Here is a 21,425-nt window from a genome sequence, read left to right on the forward strand (position 1 = left end):
GAAGTGACGCAGCGGAAGCCGAGGGGCGGGCCCGGCGGATCCGGGGACGCTGTCGGGATGGTTCCGCCACCAACAGTGCCGGGCGGGCGGCGCGGAGGGAGCCGGCGGCCGCTGTAGAGGCGGCGGCGGCGGCGGCGGGGAGGACGCGACCTCGAAGGGTAAGGTGGCCGCGGGAACCCCGCACCCTAGGGCGCTGCGGGGTGAGTGGCCGGCTGTCGGCCGCCACCGTGAGCCGAAGGGGACCCGGGACGGACGCCGGGGCCCCTGCAGCCGGAGCCTCGCGGAGCTTGAAGCTTGCCGGCCTCGCCCGCCCGGCCTCGGCGCCCCTCCCCGCCGTGGCCATGTGTGGGGGGAGGTCGTGAGGCGCGCAGCAGGACCCCCGGAACGTGAGGGGCCCCTTCCAAAGGCGGCCTGATGGCGCCGGGGGGTGAGCGCTCGCTGCCGTTAACCAGCAGGTTGGGGAGTCTAGCCCACCAGGCCCTAGTTGGGGGACCGGGGAAGGCCCGTTAACGATCTGCAAACCCTCCGGAGCCCCGCGGGGTCCCCTAGGGCCGCTGTGAGTCGTCTGATACCCGCGCCCCGGTCTGTGTCTCACCCATCTCCCTTCACTCACTGCCGCCCACTCATTCCGACTCGTAGCGACCCTGCGGCGGGACCCTGCAGGACAGGGTAGAGCTGCCCCCGTGCCTTCCCGAGACGCTACAGGAGTAGAAAGTCCCATCTTTCTCCCGTTTCGCCCATAAAAACCACACTCAACCGCCACTGGGGCAATTCCTACTCCCTATAGGACAAGGCAGACCTGCCCCTGGGGGGTTGCAAGACCACAGCTGTTTCCGGGACTAGAAAGCCTCACCGTAAGGAGAGAGCCTGGTGGTTTCAAACTGCTGACCTAGTGGTTAGCAACGCGTAACCCACCGTGCTGCTTCCACAATGCAGGGCTTGCGTCTTTCCTCCAGTTCTCGTCGTTTGAGCCATGCTGAGCGAGCTCTGTTTTTGGTTTTTTGATCCCCATGTCTGCACACGTATTTCTTTATAATACTTTACTTTTTCATCTGCTCGAGCTGTCCTGTGGGGTTTTCTGTCCCCTTCTCTTGCTTCGCTATTTATTCCACTCAGTTTTAGGTACTCTGTGACCGTCAGAGTCTCACCCGGCATCCACTTTGGTCTTTTCATCCATTATTTGCGTGTGAGCACCTTTACGTGCCCCTAAAATACAAAATAATGGTGTTCTTAGCCTACGGGAGGTGGGGCCTTCAAAGTAGCATCCTTGCTTTTCAACTCCCCAAAGAGGTTTTCTGCAGCAGATTTACCCAATGCAATGCTTGCTTTGATCCCCTGAGTACTGATTGTGGATCCAAGCAAGATAAAAATCCCTGAAAATGGCCCGTCTTTTTTTCTGTTCCACATGTTGGCCCCTTTGTGAGGATTTTGGTCATCCTTACATTGAGTTGTAATCCACACTGACGGCTGCCATTGTTGATCTTTAATCAGCAAGTGCCTCAAGTCTTCACTTTCGGCCGGCCCGGTTGTGTGAGCTGCATGCTGTTAGTAAGCCTTCCTCCCATCCCGATGCCACACTCTTCTTCAGATAAGCCTGATTCTCTGATGAAGTGCTCAGCATGTAGATCAAACAAGTATAGTGAGAGGATGCAACTCTGACACACACCTGTCCTGATTTTAAACTGTGCGCTGTCCCCTTGTTCTGTCCTCACAACTGCCTCTTGATGCGTGGACAAGATCCACACGAGCACAGTGAAGTGTCCCGGGATTCCCGTCTTGTTAAGGCTAGCCATAGTTTGTGATGCGTGCGAAAGTGGAGGGCAGTGAAAAGTGGAAGGCCCTCGATGAGATAGAGCGACCTAGTGGCTGCAACAGTGGACCCAGGCAGGGCAACAAGTGTGAGAGTGGTGCAGGACTGAGCAGTGTCTTCTTCCGTGTACACAGGGTGCCCTCGTGTTGGGCTGTTAACCACAAGGCCAGCAGTTCAAAGCCACCAGCTGCTCCTTGGATGAAAGATGTTGTTTTCCACCCCTGTAAAGAATCACAGTCTAGGAAACAAACGGGGGCAGCTCTGCCCTGCGCTATCGGGTCACTGTGAGTCAGAACGGACTCACTGGTAGTGAGTGTGGATGTGGTGTGGAAGGCAAGTGTGGCGATGTGGAGGGTCACGAACTGAGGCCCCGTGGAGCAGGCTCCCCGGGGCAAACGTCCAAAATCCTGTGTCGAGGTGTGTGATACGTTTGAGGTGTGGCCTGTGCTCCCTGTGCCTTCCCCTGAAGTTACAAACACACTGGATTGAATCCTCCTGACTTGTTTAGAACCCCAGGGGTGGGGTGGGCCCAGTGACTAACATCCTCGGCACCTGGCCAAGAGGTTGGTGGTTCAAAGCCACCAGGCACTCACCCGGAGACCGACGCGGCGGTGTGCTTCCACGCGGACCCATAGCCCCGGCACTCCTGTGGGGCGCTCTGCTCTGTCCCGATGAGTGGGAATCTCCTTGGCAGCAGTGGGTTTGTGGACTTGGCTCCTGGTACCTCCAGAAGCTCCGTGTCCCACCTGCCCCAGCTGCTTCTGCCCTTGACTGGTTTCCAATCTTCCCATAGTTCCGTTCTGTTTAATGCCTTCCCGCCCCTCTCCCCACCATCCCATTCCTGGTAGAGATGTGTAGTGTTTAGAACAGGAAGAGACCCTAAAGATCATCAGGGCCCGTGGAAACCCCTCTACTTTTTACAGATGAGACAGTGGACCCAAAGTCTTCATCTGTCGAAAAGGTACCTGCGGAGCACCTCCTATTTGCAAGGCCATGTGCTCACTGCCACTGGGACTGTTGTGAGCAGGTTGATGAGTGAGCAGAGACGGAGTACAGCTTTAAAGAGGTTTATTGGGGTCAAACCCCGACTCAGTGCTGAGGGGCCACACTAGACTGCTGAGTGCCGAGTGTGGGTCCCGAGCTTTGCCCTGGGACAAGCTTTTAATAGCATAACACGCACAGTTGTCTTCTTTCAAAAAGGCAAACTTTGCACTATCTTTAGTTTGCAGTTTTTCCAAGAAGCTGCTTGTAGCCGCGTGTGGTTTTTCTAAAAGCTACCGTGTACGAAAGCAATAAGGCTGACATTTGTGCACGCTCGGTTACATCCTGTCACATCCTTCTCTTATTTCAGACCCAGGCTCATGTAACATCCTCATCACAGTCCAGTGCTCCCTGCCCCGAGGGGGATTAGTGCCAGGGGCAGGGGCCCTTGCTCCTTCCGCCGCTCCAAGGCACCTCGCCTGCCCCACCCTTGCCCACATGCAGATGTGCAGTTGTGGTAACGAGGGTGGATCCCCCCCTTCCAGTTGTGTTACCTGCCTTTGAATCCCTCTCTGCCCGTGTTAGTTGTGCGACTTCAGAAAAGTGTCCTGGCCTCTCTGAATGTGGTCTGGTGTGATAGATTGCGTCTTCTCTCATGGGCTCGTGGCTCAGGCATGCGGGCAGGGCTCAGCGGGCAGTTCTTCGGCCGCATGAAATGTGGAGCTGACGGGGATCGCAGGGTGCTCTCTTCATCCAGAGGCAAGGCCGGTCCTGAGGCTTGAGGTGGCTTCACTGACATCACTGGGGCCTCGGGGGGACTGGCTGGAAGGCTGTGGTGTTCGTTGGCGAGACAGGAACGACGCAACTCAAGGTCGATGCAGTGGAAGTGCACTGCATGCCTGTGCAGGGACCAGCTCTCCTGGCCACCGGAGCAACATTGTTTCATACCTTTCTGCAAGGGACTGTTTGTGGTCCGCTTAGTCTTTAACCCTTCTGAGAGAGTTCATTGTGCCAGCCTGGCCCATCCACACAAGTGGGATTAATTGAAGGGCGGAGAGGTACGTGGCTCGGCGAGCCTCGCCTTTCTTGTCTCTCGCTCTTTAATCATCAGACCAGTGTGCGGCTGCCTTGCTTGTTCTGTGCCTCAACTTAAAGGGCACACTACCTGTGGGACGCCTGTGGACTGTGTCGCTGTAAGTTGAGGTCCCTTTAAGACCACTCGATTGGAATTTACATCTCTGGAGCTGAGGACTGACAGTTGGTGACCTGGCTGACAGTTGGTGACCTGCCTTGCTGTTTGTGCTGGGACAGCCTAGCTCTCTCTCTACAGAGGACTACAGACGGCCTCAAGACTTGAAGGACTGCCAGTGTCTCACAACTCTCTCACGGGAGTGAGTCGCACTGAGCCATTTGTACTGCTTTATAATTTAACTGTTCATTGTATTATATATCAATCTGTTCATAACTTAACCGTTCATTTCTTGTATTATATAGCTATCTGTTTATAATTTAACTGTCCGTTTCTTGTGTTGTATATCTATCTTTATAAATATATGTATATTATATATATATACATATATATATAAATAAAATTATCAGCAGCCTGGCTTCATCTCTCTGGAGAACCCTGCCTAGCACACCTTCCTCTGCAAGGGCCTGTTTGTGGTCAGCTGATTCTTTAACCCTCCCTCCTCATTTTTCCCAAGACCTTCTCAGGGTTGAGCAACTGTCATATTCCTGCATCCTGCCCCCGAGTTCTTTTCAAGAACTAGATTAATCCTGCTCCTGCTTCTCTTGGGCTATGTTCCACAGCTGGCCCCGGCTGAGCCCTGCTTCCTCTGCACGCCTTCTCACCGGTGCCTCAGGCCTTGCGGACAGAGTGTCCTGAGAGATGGGCAGTGGACGCTGGCAGCTCTGAAAACCCAGACACCAAGCTGTCCCCTCCGTCACGGTGCTCTGAAGAAGGCAGGGCCTGTTCGTGTTTAAGAAGGCCGGTCAGAGACTCTGTCCATCTCTGACCTGCCAGGTGCCCCTTTGCCTTCATCAGAAGATAGGATAGCTGATACTTGGAGGCTTAGAATGGTCTCTTCCCCATCACTCACTCGCTGCCGTCCAGCCAATGCCGATTCGTTGTCTGAGTTTCCCAGGCTGTGACTGGAGGAGTCACAGGAGGAGAAAGCCCGTCTTTCTCCCGTGGAGCAGCTGGTGGTTTCTGACTGCGGACCTCGCAGACCGCACGCAGGCCACCACGTGACCGCTACACCACAGTGCTCGAGCACACGGGGCATCTTACAAACGCTGGTCACGGTCCACGATGATGCCGTTACTCACGGCTGCTACCAGCAGCATGTGTAAGAAATAGCAAATACAAGTCCTTTTTCCAGAGTTTGTTTGCTTTCCTCTGACTGGGTGGGGCCAGGATGGACACAATTAGAGAACTGTACAACTTAAGGCGGAAGCACGGTGGTGTTTATAGCAAATTGTAGACAAGTTCATCATTTGTCATCTGGACACTGAAGGCTTCTATTTCTTCATCACTTGTTTAGAGCAAGCAAATGCCCCGTGTCGATTCAGAGCATCTGCTCTCTTTTTCCAACATCTGCGTGGCTTTAGGCCTTTTTCCCCCTGTGGGAGGTAGCCCTCCCAGTGCCCAGCGGCCTCCTGCCTCACAAACAGCAGACCTGCTCTCTCTCTTCCCCTGGCACCTTGAGACTGCTGCCCTGGTGATATGCGGGCCTCTGCTTGGCTGGCACCTTGTCAGGACTGCTGCCCCGTGATACCCGCACTGTTACCTGTCTGTCTGTTCTGTGCCTTCGCGGCGCTCCCGACTCAGCACGACCCTGTGGGCAGGGTGGAACTGCCACACTGGGCTTCCCAGGCTGGAGTCCGTACAGGAGCCAGCTGCCACATCTTTCTCCCGAGACGCGTCCGGAACCCACTAACCTTCCTGCCAGCAGTCCGACACTTACTTACCTATGGCACCGCCAGGGCCCAGCCTGGAGAAGCAGAAGTGGGGTGTGCTTGCCGCCACAGTACAAGGAGCCACAGGCCCCTGGGGGTGGACCGCGGGTTTGCCGGGTGTCCCGTCATGTCCTCATCCGTTGCTGTTGTTTGCTTCTTTGCTGCAGGTGTCCTGAGGTTCCAGCATGGACCCCGTGGCCGCTCACGGCTGCCACCTCCTCCAGCAGCTGCAGGAGCAGCGGGTCCAGGGCCTGCTCTGCGACTGCATGCTGGTGGTCCGAGGGGTCTGCTTCAAAGCACACAAGAACGTGCTCGCAGCCTTCAGCCACTACTTCAGGTACCTTGTGGTGGCTGGGCCTGACTCAGTGGCTAGGCATGCCCCACTCGCCGGAAGGTCCGCGGTTCAAATCCACCAGCCGGCAGCTCCCCATAACCCTGCAGTGCAGTTGTCCTCTGTTGCAGGGGCCACGAGAGTCAAGCTGACTCCCTTGCAGGGGTTTGGGTTCGGGATCCTGCTCAGAGTAGCCAGGGATGTTCTTCTCGAATGGAAGTATCTGGACTCCATTTTGCTTCCTCCTTGGATTTCGCTACCTTTATTTTTCGTAGCAACACATTACTAAATCACATAATATATACGCAGTACTGTGGAGCCCTGGTGTGGTGTAGTCATGTGTTGGGCTGCGATCCACATGGTTGGCAGTTCAAAACCACGAGCAGCTCCCCAAGAGCAAGATGAACTTCTTAGTCCTGTGAACAGTGACAGTCTCAGAACCCACAGGGGCTGTGAGGCCGTCAGCACAGACCTGATGCCAGTGAGTGTGCGGTCCCTCCCGCCATGGTGTGTGCGTGCGTGTGTGTAAATGAGGTCTACGAATAGGGCAGCATTCCTGCCCCCATGCAAGGTCTCCTCAAGCCTAGGGGCCCCAGGGCTCGGCTCCTGCATCTTCTCAGGCTGGCTAGGTGTCTGGGTCACAGCTCATTGGCAGGGTTCAGTGTCCTCTGCACTGAAAGCTGCTTGGGGGTGACTGACCCCATGGGAGGCAGGCGCTGTCCATGACACCTGGTGACCACAACTGCCAGCATCCTGGGTGCCTTGTTCATACCATCAAGTCGATGGCCACTCCTCGTGACCCTATACCACAGAGGAGAACTGCCAAGACTAACTCTAGGGGAGCAGAAAGCCCATCATCCTCTTGAGCAGCAGCTGGTGGTTTTGAACTGCCGACCTTTCCGTTAGCAGCCCAACACATAACCACTGTGGCACCAGGGCTGCTCCTGCCCACCCCCACCCCCATCCAGGTCAGTACACTTTCTCAAACGCCTTCCTCAGCCAGTGTGAGACAATTGACTGTACTTGGCCTGTCCCTGTGCCCGCAATACTGATCCCCTGGCTGGGAACCTGCTGGCCTCCCCTCGCCAGCTCTGCACTAGGTCCCAGGTCCCATCTCTGCTGCGTAGACCATCGGCCTTCTAGGAAAGCTGGCAGCACCCTTCCTGCTGAAGCAGTCTGCAGCCAGGGCTGCTCTGTCAGGCTGCTGCTGCTGGTCACGGTGCAGGCGCATCAGTGGGGAACTAGTTACATGTATCTGCTAGCCAGCCGAACCAGACCATTGAAAAGCATGTGTCCTTGCCTTGTCTCCACTGTTGGCATCTCGTTAAGAACATCTGCCGGTAACTACGCTTTGAGAGAAATGTGAGTCACATTAGGAGTTGTTACTGTGTGTGGCTGGTTTTCTTCGTATGTGGATGTGATGAATGTGTTCGCAGTTGGAAGAGTCCAGCATCACTTCTCTTGTGCGTTCGAAAGGCTGTCTTGGCTGGCTCTCGATTGCTTTGAAAAGAGGAACACTAACAAGACGCTTAAAATCTTGGTGTCATAAAAAAAAATCTTGGTTCATCTGTCCGTAGGAGAAACATAATTTTGAAAATGAGCGCGCACGTGTGTGTGTGGGGGGCACATTTTCACACCATGAACATGTGGGTCAGTCACTGGGCCAGTGGGGCCAGTGGGTGACCGAGCGCCCCTCCTGTTGCCAGGAGCCTCTTTCAGAATGCCTCGGGCCAGAGGAGTGACGTCTTCCACCTGGATCTCAAGAATGTCAACGGCATCGGGCAGATCCTGGACTTCATGTACACCTCTCGGCTGGACCTCAGCCGGGATAACGTGCACGTCATGGTGGACATCGCCCGGTGCCTGCAGGTGCAGAACGCTCTGAGTCTGTGCCAGGCGTTTTTAAAGTCGGCCGTGCCGGTGGCCAAGGAGCCGGCCCCCAGCCTGCCCTGCAGAGGCGCGGCCTCCCCGCCGAGCACGCTGACTCCAGGAGCTCCGTGTGTTCTCAGCGAGAGCTTCCCCCCTCACCCGCTGCAGGAGGGCCCACCCGACACGCCCCGTAACGCCGAGGGGGGTGCCCCAAAACAGGCCCCCGGTTCCCTTGACGGCAGCAGCAGTGCTGAGCTGCCGCGTAAGCAGCCGAGCTACTGCTACAAACTCAGAACCTTGTACAGTAAGCAGCACTGCAGGCAGTCCTCGGGCCCCGACCCCGAGCACCCAGGGGAGCCTCCACTCCCACTCCCACTCCCTGCGGCCCCAGCCCCCGGCCAGGCCGAGTGCAGCCTGGACATTCCCAAGCACCCGCCCTCCCACTTCGTGTCCCGGCCTCCGAGCCCTGCGGCCCTGGGCCCAGAGCCCCCCAAACCCATGAGGCTCAAGAAGGCCGCGCACCTGGAAGCACTCAGCTTCCTCAAGTCCCAGCAGCCCGCGGAGCTGCCCGCCTCCAAGCCCGCCTCCATGCCCGGGCCAGAGCGGCGCGTGGCCCAGAGGACAGCGTCTGCGCACGGAGGCACACAGCCCCACGCGGGCAGCCCCAGTCCCCTCGAGAACGAGCGCGAGGAGCTGGCCAGCTCGGAGAATTCAGGCTGCGGGCACGAAGCGGGGAGACCCGACGGCCCTGCTGATGTGGAAGACCCGTCCCAGGCCCTGCAGCCGCAGAGACAGTATGCCTGCGAGTTGTGCAGGAAACCGTTTAAACACCCAAGCAACCTGGAGCTTCACAAGCGGTCTCACACAGGTACAGCCATTCCGTTCCCCCGCGCAGACGGGTAGCAGGCCGCCCAGGGCTGGGCGCCGCGGCCAGCTGCGTTTCTGAGAGCCTCTTGTGTGCCCGTGGTGTGTGAACCAGCCTGGACACTGAGCTGCGCTCTGTTGACTGTCTCCTGAGAAGGCGCAGCGTCAAGGCCTCGGACCGGCCTGTAGAGCCAGCCGCCAGGGGGACGACCACGGGCTTCCTCCCCTTCCTCCTGTGAGGTCCCCTTCCTTCCGGGAAGGGCTTGGAGAGCAGGGAGCCATGTGCAGCTTCTGCTGTGTCCTTCACGTTAGCTTCTGCTTACGTCCCTAGCGAGAGTTCTGGTGGTCAGCAGCCACCGGGGGATTGGAACTCACAGGGACCGCCCGCCCGCTTTTCCAGGTCTGTGCCGGTTTGGAAGAAGCTCTTTGGAAAGAGGAGGCATGGGATTAAGGTAGTAAAACTTTGAAAACTTAGTGCTCCAAATGTTCAGAGTTTGCATTTGAGAACATGAGTAATTAAAATAGCTAGGGCTGGCCCCCGAGTGGGTGCCGGAGTGGGGGGCTCGAACCACCGTCCTTTGGCCTGGGAGAGATGAACCATGACCCCAGTGGGGGATTTCTTTGTGAAGCCACATGTTGATTGGTTCTGAGCAGAGTCCTAACATTGAGCACTAATTTAGTTTATCATATTTTTTTCAAATAACGATTTTGGAAGGAGGAAGATGTTTATTTGTTCTTTTCAAATGCAAATTTGTACATTTTGAGCATTCCGTTTTCAAAGACTTGGTACCTTAATCCCATTCCTCCTTTCCCCCAGAAGGCTCTTTCTTATTCCTATTGTTGTTGATGATCCCTGATGGCGCGGTGCTTAAGCACTTGTCTGTGGACTAAGAGGACGGCAGTTCAAGCCCACCCTCCGCTCCCTCCCCGGGAGAGAGGTGCACAGTCTGCTCCAGGGAAGCCGGCGGCTTCGGCAGCCCTCCCTCCCTGGGGGGTTGCAGTGGGCTGAACTCAGGTGTTAGCAGCTCGTGTTCACACGTGTGGTGTTCCCTCCTGCCCGATGCCGATGCTGATGGCAATGAGCTTAATGAGACGTTACAGTGAGCAGCAGTTTCCTGAGGTCACAGCCACAGTGCCTGCCTTTAAAGGCCTTGTGCTACCAATTTTTGGCCCACGGGCTGCCCTGTTCTCTGTTTGGGGTCCCAGGTTGCTCAGGGGATTTTGAGAAAGCCCTTGATGTGTGTTAGCCCGTGAGTGGGGATTGCAGCCATTGTTTTTACGGTGCCCTGTGAGGGCGGGGACCACCCACGGATTGTGCCTGGAGGAACCTCAGTGTAGGTCACGGTGTCAGGGAGCAAAACCAGCCGTGTGTGTAAGAAAGAAAGAGCTTTCCCTGGAGAAGGCATCCCACCCCGTCCAGCTCAAGTCGCTGGGCCATGCCAGCCAGAGCCCTCTCCAGCTGCACAAAGCTGCAGGCCTGTGGGTGCACAGAAAGGTGCAGCGAGGTGCAGGGAGATCACAGGCCAGTGGGCGCAGTCGCTCTTGGGAGGGGGGGTGCCAGGTTGGTAGGACCGTGGCAGGGTATGGCCAGCGCAGGTTGGCACCCAGGGTCAGCAGCTCACGTGGGCGGCCCAGGAAGCAGACAGAGTCCCAGCACACCGGATCAGGAGGCTACGGTCTGAGTGGGAAGCTGGACTGCACGCACTTTAACGCCCATGTTCATCTCAGCTGATGGTCTCTCAAGGCTTGAGATGGCTCGAAAAGGCGCCCTGAGGCTGCAGGGTTAGGGCTGGGCTGCCTGCTGCTCAGCCGCTGGACCCCACCAGCCGCTCCAAGGAGGAGGAGGGGCGCTTTGCCCCCTGGGTGAGGTGATGGCAGGGGTTCCCGGTTGTTTTTGTTTGTTAAATGACCCGTCTGGTTTGACTTGGGAAACAAAGGAGATGGCATGAAGCCTTTGACTGGCCCGTCCTATGGCAGAGGGGTGTGCACTGCACACACTACTGGGGAGAGCATGGCTTCTCAGGAAAGGGCTGGGCCACCCTGGGAAGCTTCCGGCCCCTGTATATGTGTGGGGGCTGCGGGTGGGGGTGCCTGCCCGCTCGCACAGGTGGAGTGGGGCCCCCAGAGCCCCAGGTGGGGTGATGCGTCATCACCTTTGAGGGCCCACCAGATGTGTGCTCACATGGTTGGTGTGCATGTCACTGTGGGGAGAGCACCCCACTAGAGGCAGGCACTTTGGGGCTCCATCCTCACGGGGGTGGGGGTACTGAGTCGCTGAGAGTATGGTCTCCCTTGAGCGCTGTTTCTCCCCCGTCTGCACCCTCTTCCCGCACACCTGCTCGGGCTCAGAAATTACACCACCCCCCCCCCCATGATACAGAGTCCAGGAAGCTGGCGGACGAGCTTCCTTCAGGCTGCAGGCCCCACGAAGCCGTCCCAGGAGGGCCACCTTTGAGGGAGATAGCACCCACATGGGATGTCACCCAGTAGAAATCACCTGTGGGAGCCGGGGCGGCTGTGCCCCCACAGGGACAGAGCCCCGGGCGGGGCCAGGGCTGGGGCACTGGAAGAGGCAGTGCGACGCGTGTGAGGGCATGCTGGCCCACGTGCCGCTGAGCAACCGTGTCAGTGGAAGTTGTCAAAGGGACACCTAGTTTGCTGTGTGAGCATTCCCTGGACCAGCGCTCTAACTGGGGGGTGGGGAGGTGGGGGCCGCGAGGAGGGCAGGTCTTAATGAGTGATCTCAGGCTTGCTCCACCTGTGCTGCGGGCACGCTGGTGTGGTCTGGCCCCCATTTCTGCCAGAGCGCTGTGTCCAGGTGGAGAACCCCAGCCCGTGTGGGCCTAGGAATGCTCCCCTAGGCTCCTGTTTCAGGGAACAGTGGGAGTTCTGAGAGAGAAGCAAATGGAGGTTGGATTTCCTCCTCCCCGCCCAGCATCTCGGGAGGAGCAGGCAGCAGACTCCAGGGTCAGGACGGGGCTGCTGCTCAGGAGAGGTCAGACCCCCGAGAGAGAAGCTCTCACCAGAACAGTGTCCCTGCCTGTCGCTAACGATTTTACAAGTTGTGTCTCGTTCTGTTTGTTTTAGGTGAGAAACCCTTTGAATGTCACGTCTGTGGGAGGCACTTCTCTCAGGTGGGGGCCCGCGCGATGGCTGTTCCCAACTGCAGCCCAAGACACCTGCAGGGTGACGTACCTGGCAGGACTGCTCCAGGGGCCACAGACCCCAGACCCAGGCGGGAGCGAGTCGTTTTCCAGAGAACAAAGTTCTGGCTCACTGGGGTGGCAGGGGGCTGTGTGCATGCAGACGTGCGCCTGCGAGAGTGTGGGCGGACTCTCAATCCCTGTGGAGCCTGCCCTTAAGAACGGCTTGCTTTGGTGAATCGAGTCCCGTGAAACCCCGCAGGCATCCAGATCATCCCGGGCCCATCCAAGACGGGCGCCCAGGGGTGCCGTGGTTAGAGGGCCGAGCTGCTAACTGCAGGATCAAACCCACCGTGCTGAGATGCACAGCGGGCAGACCCTCGGGCACCTCTGCGGTATCCAGTCAGAATCGACTCCACTGTGGTGGGCTGGGGCTGGGGCCAGGACCGTACCTGTCTTACTTCATCGGCCATGTAGATTTGGGGTGTCAGGGAGAAGACCAAACCCTTTTCCCTCCTTGCTGACCTCCGCTGACCCTCCAGTCAACAGGCTGTGTTGTGCTGGGCCGGGGCCACGAGCCACTGCGGAGGAGATGATTCGCTCACTTGCCTAGTAGCCAGGGAGGGACGGGCCCAGCCCAAAGTGTGGAGCAGCAGCAAGCGCCATGTGACAGGGAAGGGTCTGGAGCTGGGCCTTGGCCGAGGGTGTGTCCAGCTGTGTGCTGTAGGCTCGCTTGGCTCCGACCTGGTAGACATTGACACCAGGCTTTTCTTCCGAGGGGCCGGTTGGAGGACTCCCGCTGCTTCTGGCTGGTTGGCAGCAGCTGGGTAACCTGTGCCCCCAGGGACAGAGTGAGAGGAGGCCATTTGTTGGTGGTAGCTGGCAAGTGCGTCACGCAGCACAGGGGCATGCTCCAACGTCCCCGTGGCCGTTGGCAAGGGGCGCCCTGCTTCACACACAGCAAGCACCGAGTGGTCGGCCATGCTGTGCGTCTGGGTGGCCCCTGAGAGGCGGCCTGTGCATGTTTACAGCTCATCCCTGAGCATGTCCATGCCAAGCATGCGCGGGAGCCCCCGTGGTCACATGTTGGGCTGCTCACCGCATGGTCAGCAGTGTGAAGCCACCAGCCGCCCTGAAGGGGAAAGATGAGGCTTTGTGCATCTGTGTGAGGATGGACAGTGCCCCAGAAACCCACCGGGGCAGTCCTACCCTGTCCTGAGGACCTTGGCAGGTCGCCACGGACTCCACGGCAGAGTTTGCAGTCCACGTGCCAGTCTGCTTGAGTGTGCTGGCTTTGCAGACCTTTAAAAGGTGCTCAGGTTTCAAAGGAGGGAGCAGGCAGCCTGGCCTGCTCTCAGTCAGTACGTCCTATCCAAGCGGGAACCAGGAGCCGCTGAGGGGCTGCCCAGCCAGCCTTCCTGAGAGCTGCTGGTGGGGTTTCTGTGTCTCGGCCGGAGCTCAGAGGAGCCCTTTGCAGAGGGCCCTGGAGCACACGCTGAAGGGCGGGCGAGGCCAGCCATCACTCAGCTGGAAGTGTCCGGTCCTCGGACCTTCCCATCGTGCCTGGGAGGGGTTTGGACCTCACCTACCCCACACAGGCTTCTTCCCCCAACGGTGACTTGACATGTTCTCTGCTGAACCCCCATATTTCAACTAGAAAGTAGAGCTGGCAAGACCAGCCTCCAGGGGCCCAGGGTGCACAGCCCAAGCGAGCTCACCAGCCAGGGCAGGTGTCGTGGGGATGGGGCGTCGTTCCAGGACAAACGGCATCTTCCCTAGCTTTGCCGACCCCTCTCCCTGTCTGGTGATCCCCAGTGACTCGGGGTCTTTTCCGAGCCTGTTTGATGCTGCTGCTGCTAGGGGTCCTCGTCGAGACTCACAGCCAGTCCGTTCCTGCGCCCTCCTCACCACCGTCCTCACACGCGGGCCGTTGTTGGAACCACTGTGTCAGTCCGCCTCCTCGAGGCCCCGAACCCCGGCTTTGCAAAGTGACACCTGACCGTGCTGCCCCGAGTCCTCTCCCGCGCACAGCCAGAGGGCAGCGGGGGCAGTCCCGCCTTGGTTGTTGAGCCTCCTTGGGTCCTTGGCAGCCCCGCAGGAGGGTTGCCGGGTGCGGTGACTGCGCAGGTCCTTGCTGTAACGTTCATGAACGCTTGCTCAGGCTGGGCCTCAGACCCACCTCTGCGATGGCGCGGCAGGGCCAGCACTGTGATGGGCACTGCTGAGTGCAGTCCCGGCTCCTCCGGGCATCTCCCTGTGCCAGTTCCACCCTTGGCCTACCTGAGCCCGCTTCTGGGGCGTCTGTCTGGTTTTGCAGCAGAGCCTCTCAGACATCCCGAGAGGGAACTGGCAGGTGGAGACGATGTGCTTGGCCCAGCAGAGGCGGTCGTTAGGCTGCGGCAGCTTTGGGAATGGCCGAGGGATCAGTTGTAAGCTCCCTGCCCTTTGTTGGTCGTCCGTGTTCATCAGAGGTGCTCCGTCCAGCCAGGCGCAGCCAAGCCTCCGGGGACACCCCAGGCTGACAGGGAGCTGGCCTGCGTGGAAGGGCAGACGGGTCAGGCCAGGGCCCCTGCTGGACAGCAGCACTCTGTGTCAAAAGACACGCAACATTAGCCATGCACACGGGCATTTTCCAAATCCCTCTTGCGAGCTGATCTGTGGTTCAGGGTAAAGCGCCTGTAAGACATAAAAGGCATTGCAGGGCAGGGGCAGGCTTAGCACCCCATACCCCACCCCTCCCTTCCCCGCCCCCCAGTGCTCCAGGACCCACTGGCAGAGGGGCTGTGCCCAGCACCACGGGCCTGCGGCTCAGAGCAGAGGGTGTCCCTGGCACGGGAGCTCGCCTTAGAAGTTGGCTTCCCAGACATGGGGGTTGTGAGTCAGACAGAACTCTAGTGACAGCCCGATCTCCGTCTTGTTTCAGGCGGGGAACTTGCAGACGCACCTCCGCCGGCACTCCGGGGAGAAGCCGTACATCTGCGAGGTCTGTGGCAAGAGGTCAGTGGTGCCCCGGGGCGTGTCTGTGGGGACATCCGGCCTGGCACTGCCCAGTGCCTGACGCAGTGGGGCCAATCCCGAGGAAGGACATTTGGGGGGGACACTGGGTTTCACGGAGCAAACGGTTGGTGCCAGGCCTGGCAGGGCAGTGTGTGCTGACGGCCGAGGGGTTTGCTTTGGGGACGGGGTGGGCTGTGGGGGAATGAAACCCTCCACCCCATGTGTCCCACCCCTGCCCACACTGTGTGAGCGTCACCCCCTGGTGGCCCCTGCCCACCATCCTCACAGCAGCCTGTGTCCTGGGGCGGCCCTGGTGAGAGCGCGGCAGCCAAACCGCGGTGTCCAGCCGTCGTCTTCTGATGTCATGGAATTCCAGGATACTAACCCCCCCCATGTCAGTTAGCCCTGGAGTCCTGCGCTGTGCGTCACTTCCGGGGCAGCAGGTCAAGGGGTCACGGCTCCCATGCTTGCAGTGAAGGCTGCCCTCAGCTTCCCCGCTGCTGGCGGAGTCCCAAAGCTGAGCTGGGGGAGGGTGGACCCTTGGCCAGAGGTCGGTGGGCAGCACCACCTGCCTGTGCTTGCAGGGAGGGCCAGGTTGTCCAGAGCCCTTCAGAGGGGGCCGCACAGAGTCCCTGGCCAGTCGGCCAGGTTCCAGACTCCGAGCCCAGAGCTCCCATGAGGAGGCCTGCTGACTGTGAGGTCAGCACTCCAGATCCAGCAGGGCCAGTTCTGCCCTGCCCTGCCGGGTTGCCAGGAATCGGTCTTCCTAAGGTTCCTTCCAGTGAGCCCCCTTCCTCACCCGCCCCCCCCCCCCCATCGTGACCACGTTCTCCCTCGCCCCTCAGGTTCGCCGCCTCTGGGGACGTGCAGCGGCACATCATCATCCACTCCGGAGAGAAGCCGCACCTGTGTGACATCTGTGGCCGAGGTAGCGCCTGCCCTAGCTTCCTCCTGGGTAGGGCCGCCCAGCACGCCCCGGCCTGACCATGCCGCTCTGCTCCGCAGGCTTCAGCAACTTCAGCAACCTGAAGGAACACAAGAAGACGCACACGGCCGACGAGCTCTTCACGTGCCATGAGTGTGGCAAGTCGTTCAACATGCAGAGGAAGCTGGTGAAGCACCGCGTCCGCCACACAGGCCAGCGTCCCTACAGCTGCGCGGCCTGCGGTGCGTTGTCTGCCAGCCGCAGACGGGCGGATGGGTCTCCTGTCTGTCTGTACCCTCACCTTGCACACACCACAGCCTCTCTGAGGCGTGAGGGGCCACCCTCAGTCCTGGTGGAGGGCAACGGACTGGTTTCACCGGGGGCAACGTTGGGGGCCCACACTGGCCCATTCTGGGCTGTTTCCCTGCGTGTTCCATGCGACGTGAGGCTTCAGGGCACGTCGTTAGCAGACAGAGCTGACGGGTCACGTCGCCTGTTCACCTGCAGTGTTGGAACCAGGTCAGGCGCTTGAGTCAGCCCGCTGAGAACCGTGTGCACGCGCGTGCGCACCAGAAAACACCCTTTGCCGCCAACCTCTGGGTGCGAGGGTGAGAAGGGGCCTTTTGTGCCCAGCTCTCCAGGAGCTCTGCGTCCCTGCCATATAGTCAGCTCCCTGGCTCTTGAGCTCCCTGTCCTGGTCGGGGACAGGGAGCAGGGCAATCACCTGGGGCTCCTCCCAGCACAGCCTCCTGTGCTCCCGGGGCTGCTCTGGGTCCCCCAGATTTCCCGAGGCTCTCGGCTTCAGCTCGATCTGCCCTCCTGGGCTGCTTGTTGTTCCACCTGCCCTCCTTCACCACCCCGAGTCTGGCCACGTTCACTCCTGCTCTGTCTCCAGGCCACGTGTCCCGGTTCTCTCCTTGGTTTGGGAGGAGCAGAGGTGAGGTACACAGGTCACAGACCTCCAGCGTGGCCACGTCTGTCCGCCTCTGCCCATGTTTCTTCTCTGCCAGCACACGGCTCCCCCATGTGGCTGACCTTCCCTCGTTCCACCACGCACTTCTCTGGCCTAGGAAGTCAACAGACAGCCGAGCAGGCTCCTGCTAAAGTTCCTACTGCGTGTAAAATCAGTTCATCAAGACAGTAAGAAACAGTGGCGCTACAACTAAAATTCATACGTATTAAACTGAAAGCCCACCCCATTGCCCTTGAAGGGGACTCTGGCTCGTGGCCAGCGCATGCCAGAGAGCAGACTGTGTCTGAGGGCGCAGGGCGCCAGCCCTTTCTTCCGCAGAGACGCTGGGGTGGCCAGAGTCGTGGCTCAGCTTTCATAGGGCTCTTTAGATGGTACAGTGGGTAAGGCCCCTAAAAACTGGAGAGAGGGGCACAGGTTATTCCATGTTACCCCTCTGGGAGGAAGTGCATCCCGAAGGCTCCTTAGCAGCAGAGGTGGTGAGACTGGCGCGTGAGGCTGGGTCCTCTGGAGAAGCAGAACCGGGACGCTCGTCGGTGCTGTAGGAAGAGAATTGTACACAGAGGTGGCGTACACAGCTTAGAAACAGCCTAAGTCCAGTCGGGGTCCAGTCGGGCGTCTCCTGGCTCGTGGAAGCTGCAAGCAGGTAGGAGGAAGCCAAGGCGGAGACAGCAGAGGCTGAGGGAGTCCACTGTGTGGTGCACCGAGGGCTCCTGGGATTGGCAGCCGACATGGCAGATGTGAGGTCAGCTCCAGCAGAAGGCCAAGGGCTGTCGAGGTTTCCACTCTGCTCCGTCACGCTCTCAGACAGACAGGCTTATGACGCCAAGGAGGTGTCTCAGGCTGCAGACCCGACTGATGGGTGGAACTCCACCCCTATCCTGAGCCAGCAGTGTCTAGTTGGCGTAACCTCACACCATCACACTGGTGCCACCTACTATGGGCCTGTCACCAGGAGGCACCGATCCCAGGATAGGGGCGTCGTACGTGGTAACCAGAGGGCCAGAAGAAGACCTGCGGCGAGATGCCGCAGTGGGGCTCAAACAACCGTGGTGAGGATGGCACAGGACGGGCAGTGTTGCTTCCCGTTCTAAGTGGGAGCCAGCACACAAACAGCACCTGGGGCTGGGGCAAGCACGGCCAAGACTCCCTGTGTGCTCTGTGTTGCTTAGGGTGACAAAGGCCCTAGTCCCGAGGGTCCCAGTCACCCTCTGACCAGCGCGCGAGCCTGGCTGCCTTTGTGACTTGGCCTTTTGAGCCACGCTCTCCTCCCCTTCCATGCAGGACATGCTAACGTGATGGCCCTTCCCGAGAGTCGGTAGTGGCTGCCGGCACCATCAGGCGTGTTGTGTCATGTGAAAAGGGGGCTTGGATTTTAACATGTGGATTCTTCAAACGAAGCCCACCTGTTGCTTGGAGGGGGGAGGCTGGCGGGGACTTCAAATCGGGGGGCTCAGAATCCAGTGTGATGCCCGCAGTTGATGCTCTCACCTACTCAGGGACACCCACCTCCCCAAAACCCACTTCCCCAAAACAGCCCTCTAGAGAGCACGGGGACTGGGTGGGCGCCAGGCCTCGCTGACAGGCACCGCCGGCCGCTTTGCTGCCGCTCTGCATACCGGCCCTCACTTGCGTTCACACAGAGCCTCCCCTCCCCAGGGGCGGGTGTGGCCCTGCAGGCAGACGGGCTGCAGGCTTGCCGGCTTCTAACCTGGACCTCTTGCTTCGTGCAGGGAAGAGTTTCGGGGGCTCCGGGGACCTGCGCAGGCACCTGCGCACGCACACGGGGGAGAAGCCCTACACCTGCGAGATCTGCAGCAAGTGCTTCACGCGCGCGGCCGTGCTGCGGCGGCACCGCAGGATGCACAGCCGCACCTGCGACAGCCAGCCCGCGCCCACAGCCAAGCCACCGCCACCCTGCGCCGAAGCCCCCGCCGCCGCCGAGTTTGGTCGCCCGGCAGCGGGTTCCCACTGTAAGCTCCGCGCCTCGGTGCCGCCCACGGGTGCCGGCCATACCCAGGAGTCCAGTGTGGGCACTGGCAAGCTGGCCAAGTCTCAGATGCCGCCGGCGCACGCCTACGCGGACATGGAGGCCGCCCAGCCCGTGCCTGCCGACGGCGCGTCCATCACCCGCTCCTCGCTGGCCGCGCCCGACAGCCACTGCGGAGACTCCCTGGGCGCCCGGGCCTCCGAGGGGCAGTTCTTCTCCAGCATGACCCTCTGGGGCCTCGCCATGAAGACGCTGCAGAACGAGGGCGAGCTGGACCAGTGAGGGCCTCTTCCAGCCGGAAGCCCACAGCAGGAGTGGCGTGAGCTCAGTGTGGAAGAACGGCCTGGGGTCGCCCCTGGGCAGGGGGCCGAGGCAGGGCCCTCAGACCACAGGCCTCAAAGGCCTGAGCAGCTCCTGTAAGTGGCCAGCGTGGTGGAGGGCACCCGTGGGCCGCCACTGCTGGCCCTGCCCCGTCTGAAAAGCGGAGGCCAGTTATGTACCATACCGATGTTATCTTTGCAGAACAGATTTGTAGCATTTTGTACTTTTTAAAGATTTACACAAAGGTTCTATTTGTATATGAAACTCAGAAAGTAATTTAATTTGAATAAATGAAACCTGCTTTTTATCCCAAACTGAGTCTCCTTCGTGTTTATGACCATAAAGACCGGCCCTAGCCAGTGGCCCGAGTCTGTGCCAACGCTGTGCCCCACGTGTGCACATAGACAGATCCATGGGACCTCCAGAGCAGGAGACCTCCAGGCCGTCCCGCCTGTGGCTAGACTGAATCCGACCAAACCTGCGCTCTGAGACCCTGTCAAGGTGTGGCTGGAGTCTCCGCCCCTGGGCGGTGCTGCTGCCCCTGGGCTCAGCCGTCGGGTGGGGTCAGATGGAGAGGGCAGAAGGAACTTGTGGGGAGCCTGCTGTGCCCTGAGTTAAATGTCCTGAACCCTGCCAGCGATCCCCAGGGTCCAGGCCAGCCCACTTCCACTGAAGCATGGTGTGTGTGTGGGTGTTGTATGTACCGTGTGTGTGGTGTGTGTATTTAGGTGTGGTATGTGGGTGTTGTGTGGACAGTATGTGTGATGTATGTATGGTGTGTATGTGTACTGTATGTATGGTGTGTGGGTGTTGTGTGTACCATGGGTGTGATGTGTGTATTTAGGTGTGTGTGGGTGTTGTGTGGACAGTATGTGTGATGTATGTATGGTGTGTGTGTGTTGTGTCTTCACCTGCTCAGTGCAGACCACAGGTGGTGCTTCCCTGGGCAGCACCCACACACCCTCCACAGCGCTGCCCACCACACTGGGCAAAGCAACCCTGCTCAGGGATCACACAGCTCACGCTCAGGCTTGCCCTTGTGCCCGCCACTGCAGGGCAATGCTGCCAGGCTGGCCTACTCTGGCCAGAGGGTCCCCAGGGAAAGCCCTCACTGTCCCCTTCCAGCTCCTCCTGGTACCCCACTCATCTCTCCAGGCGTCCGTCTCTGCCTTGGTCCATCCCTGGAGTCCCTGCCGGCCTCCCTACCAGGGTCCTTTCATCGGCTGGGCGGGACAGTGACTGAGGAGATGCCCCAAGCAGGTCTTGATCTCCTCCCCCCCTGGAGCAGAATCCAGACCAGGGTCTCAGCCCAGACTGACGGACCCGAGGGCCACGTCCACATGCTGCTGGGAGACCCTTTGCTGCCGACATACTGTGGGGGAGTCTCGCTCAGTGGGAGGTCTCTGACCGGCTGGTACAACACCCTTCCCATGGGATTCCATTTCCCAGCAGCACCACTCCCGTGTGGTTGTGGAGAGCTATGGAGTCACTTCTCACCCTCAGGGAGCCAGCATGATGACACCACCCTGCCCTGTGCCACCCTCTCCACCCTCATGCTGGGGCCCCACGGTGGGCTGGGCCCCACGGTGGGCTGGGCCCCACGGTGGGCTGGGCCCCACGGTGGGCTGGGCCCCACGGTGGGCTGGGCCCCACGGTGGGCTGGGCCCCACGGTGGGCTGGGCCCCACGGTGGGCTGGGCCCCACGGTGGGCTGGGCCCCACGGTGGGCTGGGCCCCACGGTGGGCTGGGCCCCACGGTGGCAGCCTCTGCCAGCCTGCCTCACCTAGACCCTTCCCCCTTTTCACTGACCCTGCACTTTACTGAGCACCCCCCCAGATGCTGTTATTACCATGAGCATCACGTGGGAGTTAGCACACATGCCATTCCACAGTTCAGTCACGTCGGGTCCAATTGTACAATTGCCACAATCGGTTTCCAAACATTCTTTTCCACATGGTCTCCTTGACATGCCTGCCTTCTACCTCACTATCCCCCAAGCCCTTGTTCTCCTGATGTCCCTATTGGTTCATCACGCTTGGGGTTCATCTACCCCCCCAAAAAAAGGAAAAGCATCTAACATCAGCTTCAAGAGGGTGACTTCCAAGAGACACTCTAATACGAACAAACAAAAGCCAAACAGAATAATACAAACCAAATATACGGAAAATGTACTAACCTGCATCGTAGGGGGATCTGCTGACCAAGTTTCGACTGTTCAGACTTTTGATCTGTACCCCTCTCTCCCAAGCACTCTGTTTAGTGA

At 59.4% G+C, this 21,425-nt stretch overlaps 1 protein-coding gene across 1 annotated transcript; it reads left to right on the forward strand.

Moving 5' to 3' along the window:
• The first annotated feature begins 31 nt into the window (after positions 1–31).
• On the forward strand, positions 32–19,451 carry ZBTB49 (zinc finger and BTB domain containing 49). The gene is made up of 8 exons (XM_075544543.1): positions 32–158; positions 5,920–6,089; positions 7,790–8,820; positions 11,904–11,950; positions 14,883–14,956; positions 15,802–15,884; positions 15,962–16,123; positions 18,585–19,451. The coding sequence occupies exons 2-8, from the start codon at positions 5,938–5,940 to the stop codon at positions 19,121–19,123; spliced, it is 2,088 nt and encodes a 695-aa protein (XP_075400658.1). The 5' UTR covers positions 32–158; positions 5,920–5,937; the 3' UTR covers positions 19,124–19,451.
• The last annotated feature ends 1,974 nt before the right edge of the window (positions 19,452–21,425 follow it).

This window comes from Tenrec ecaudatus, chromosome 3, assembly GCF_050624435.1.
Source record: "Tenrec ecaudatus isolate mTenEca1 chromosome 3, mTenEca1.hap1, whole genome shotgun sequence".
Lineage (NCBI taxonomy): Eukaryota > Metazoa > Chordata > Mammalia > Afrosoricida > Tenrecidae > Tenrec > Tenrec ecaudatus.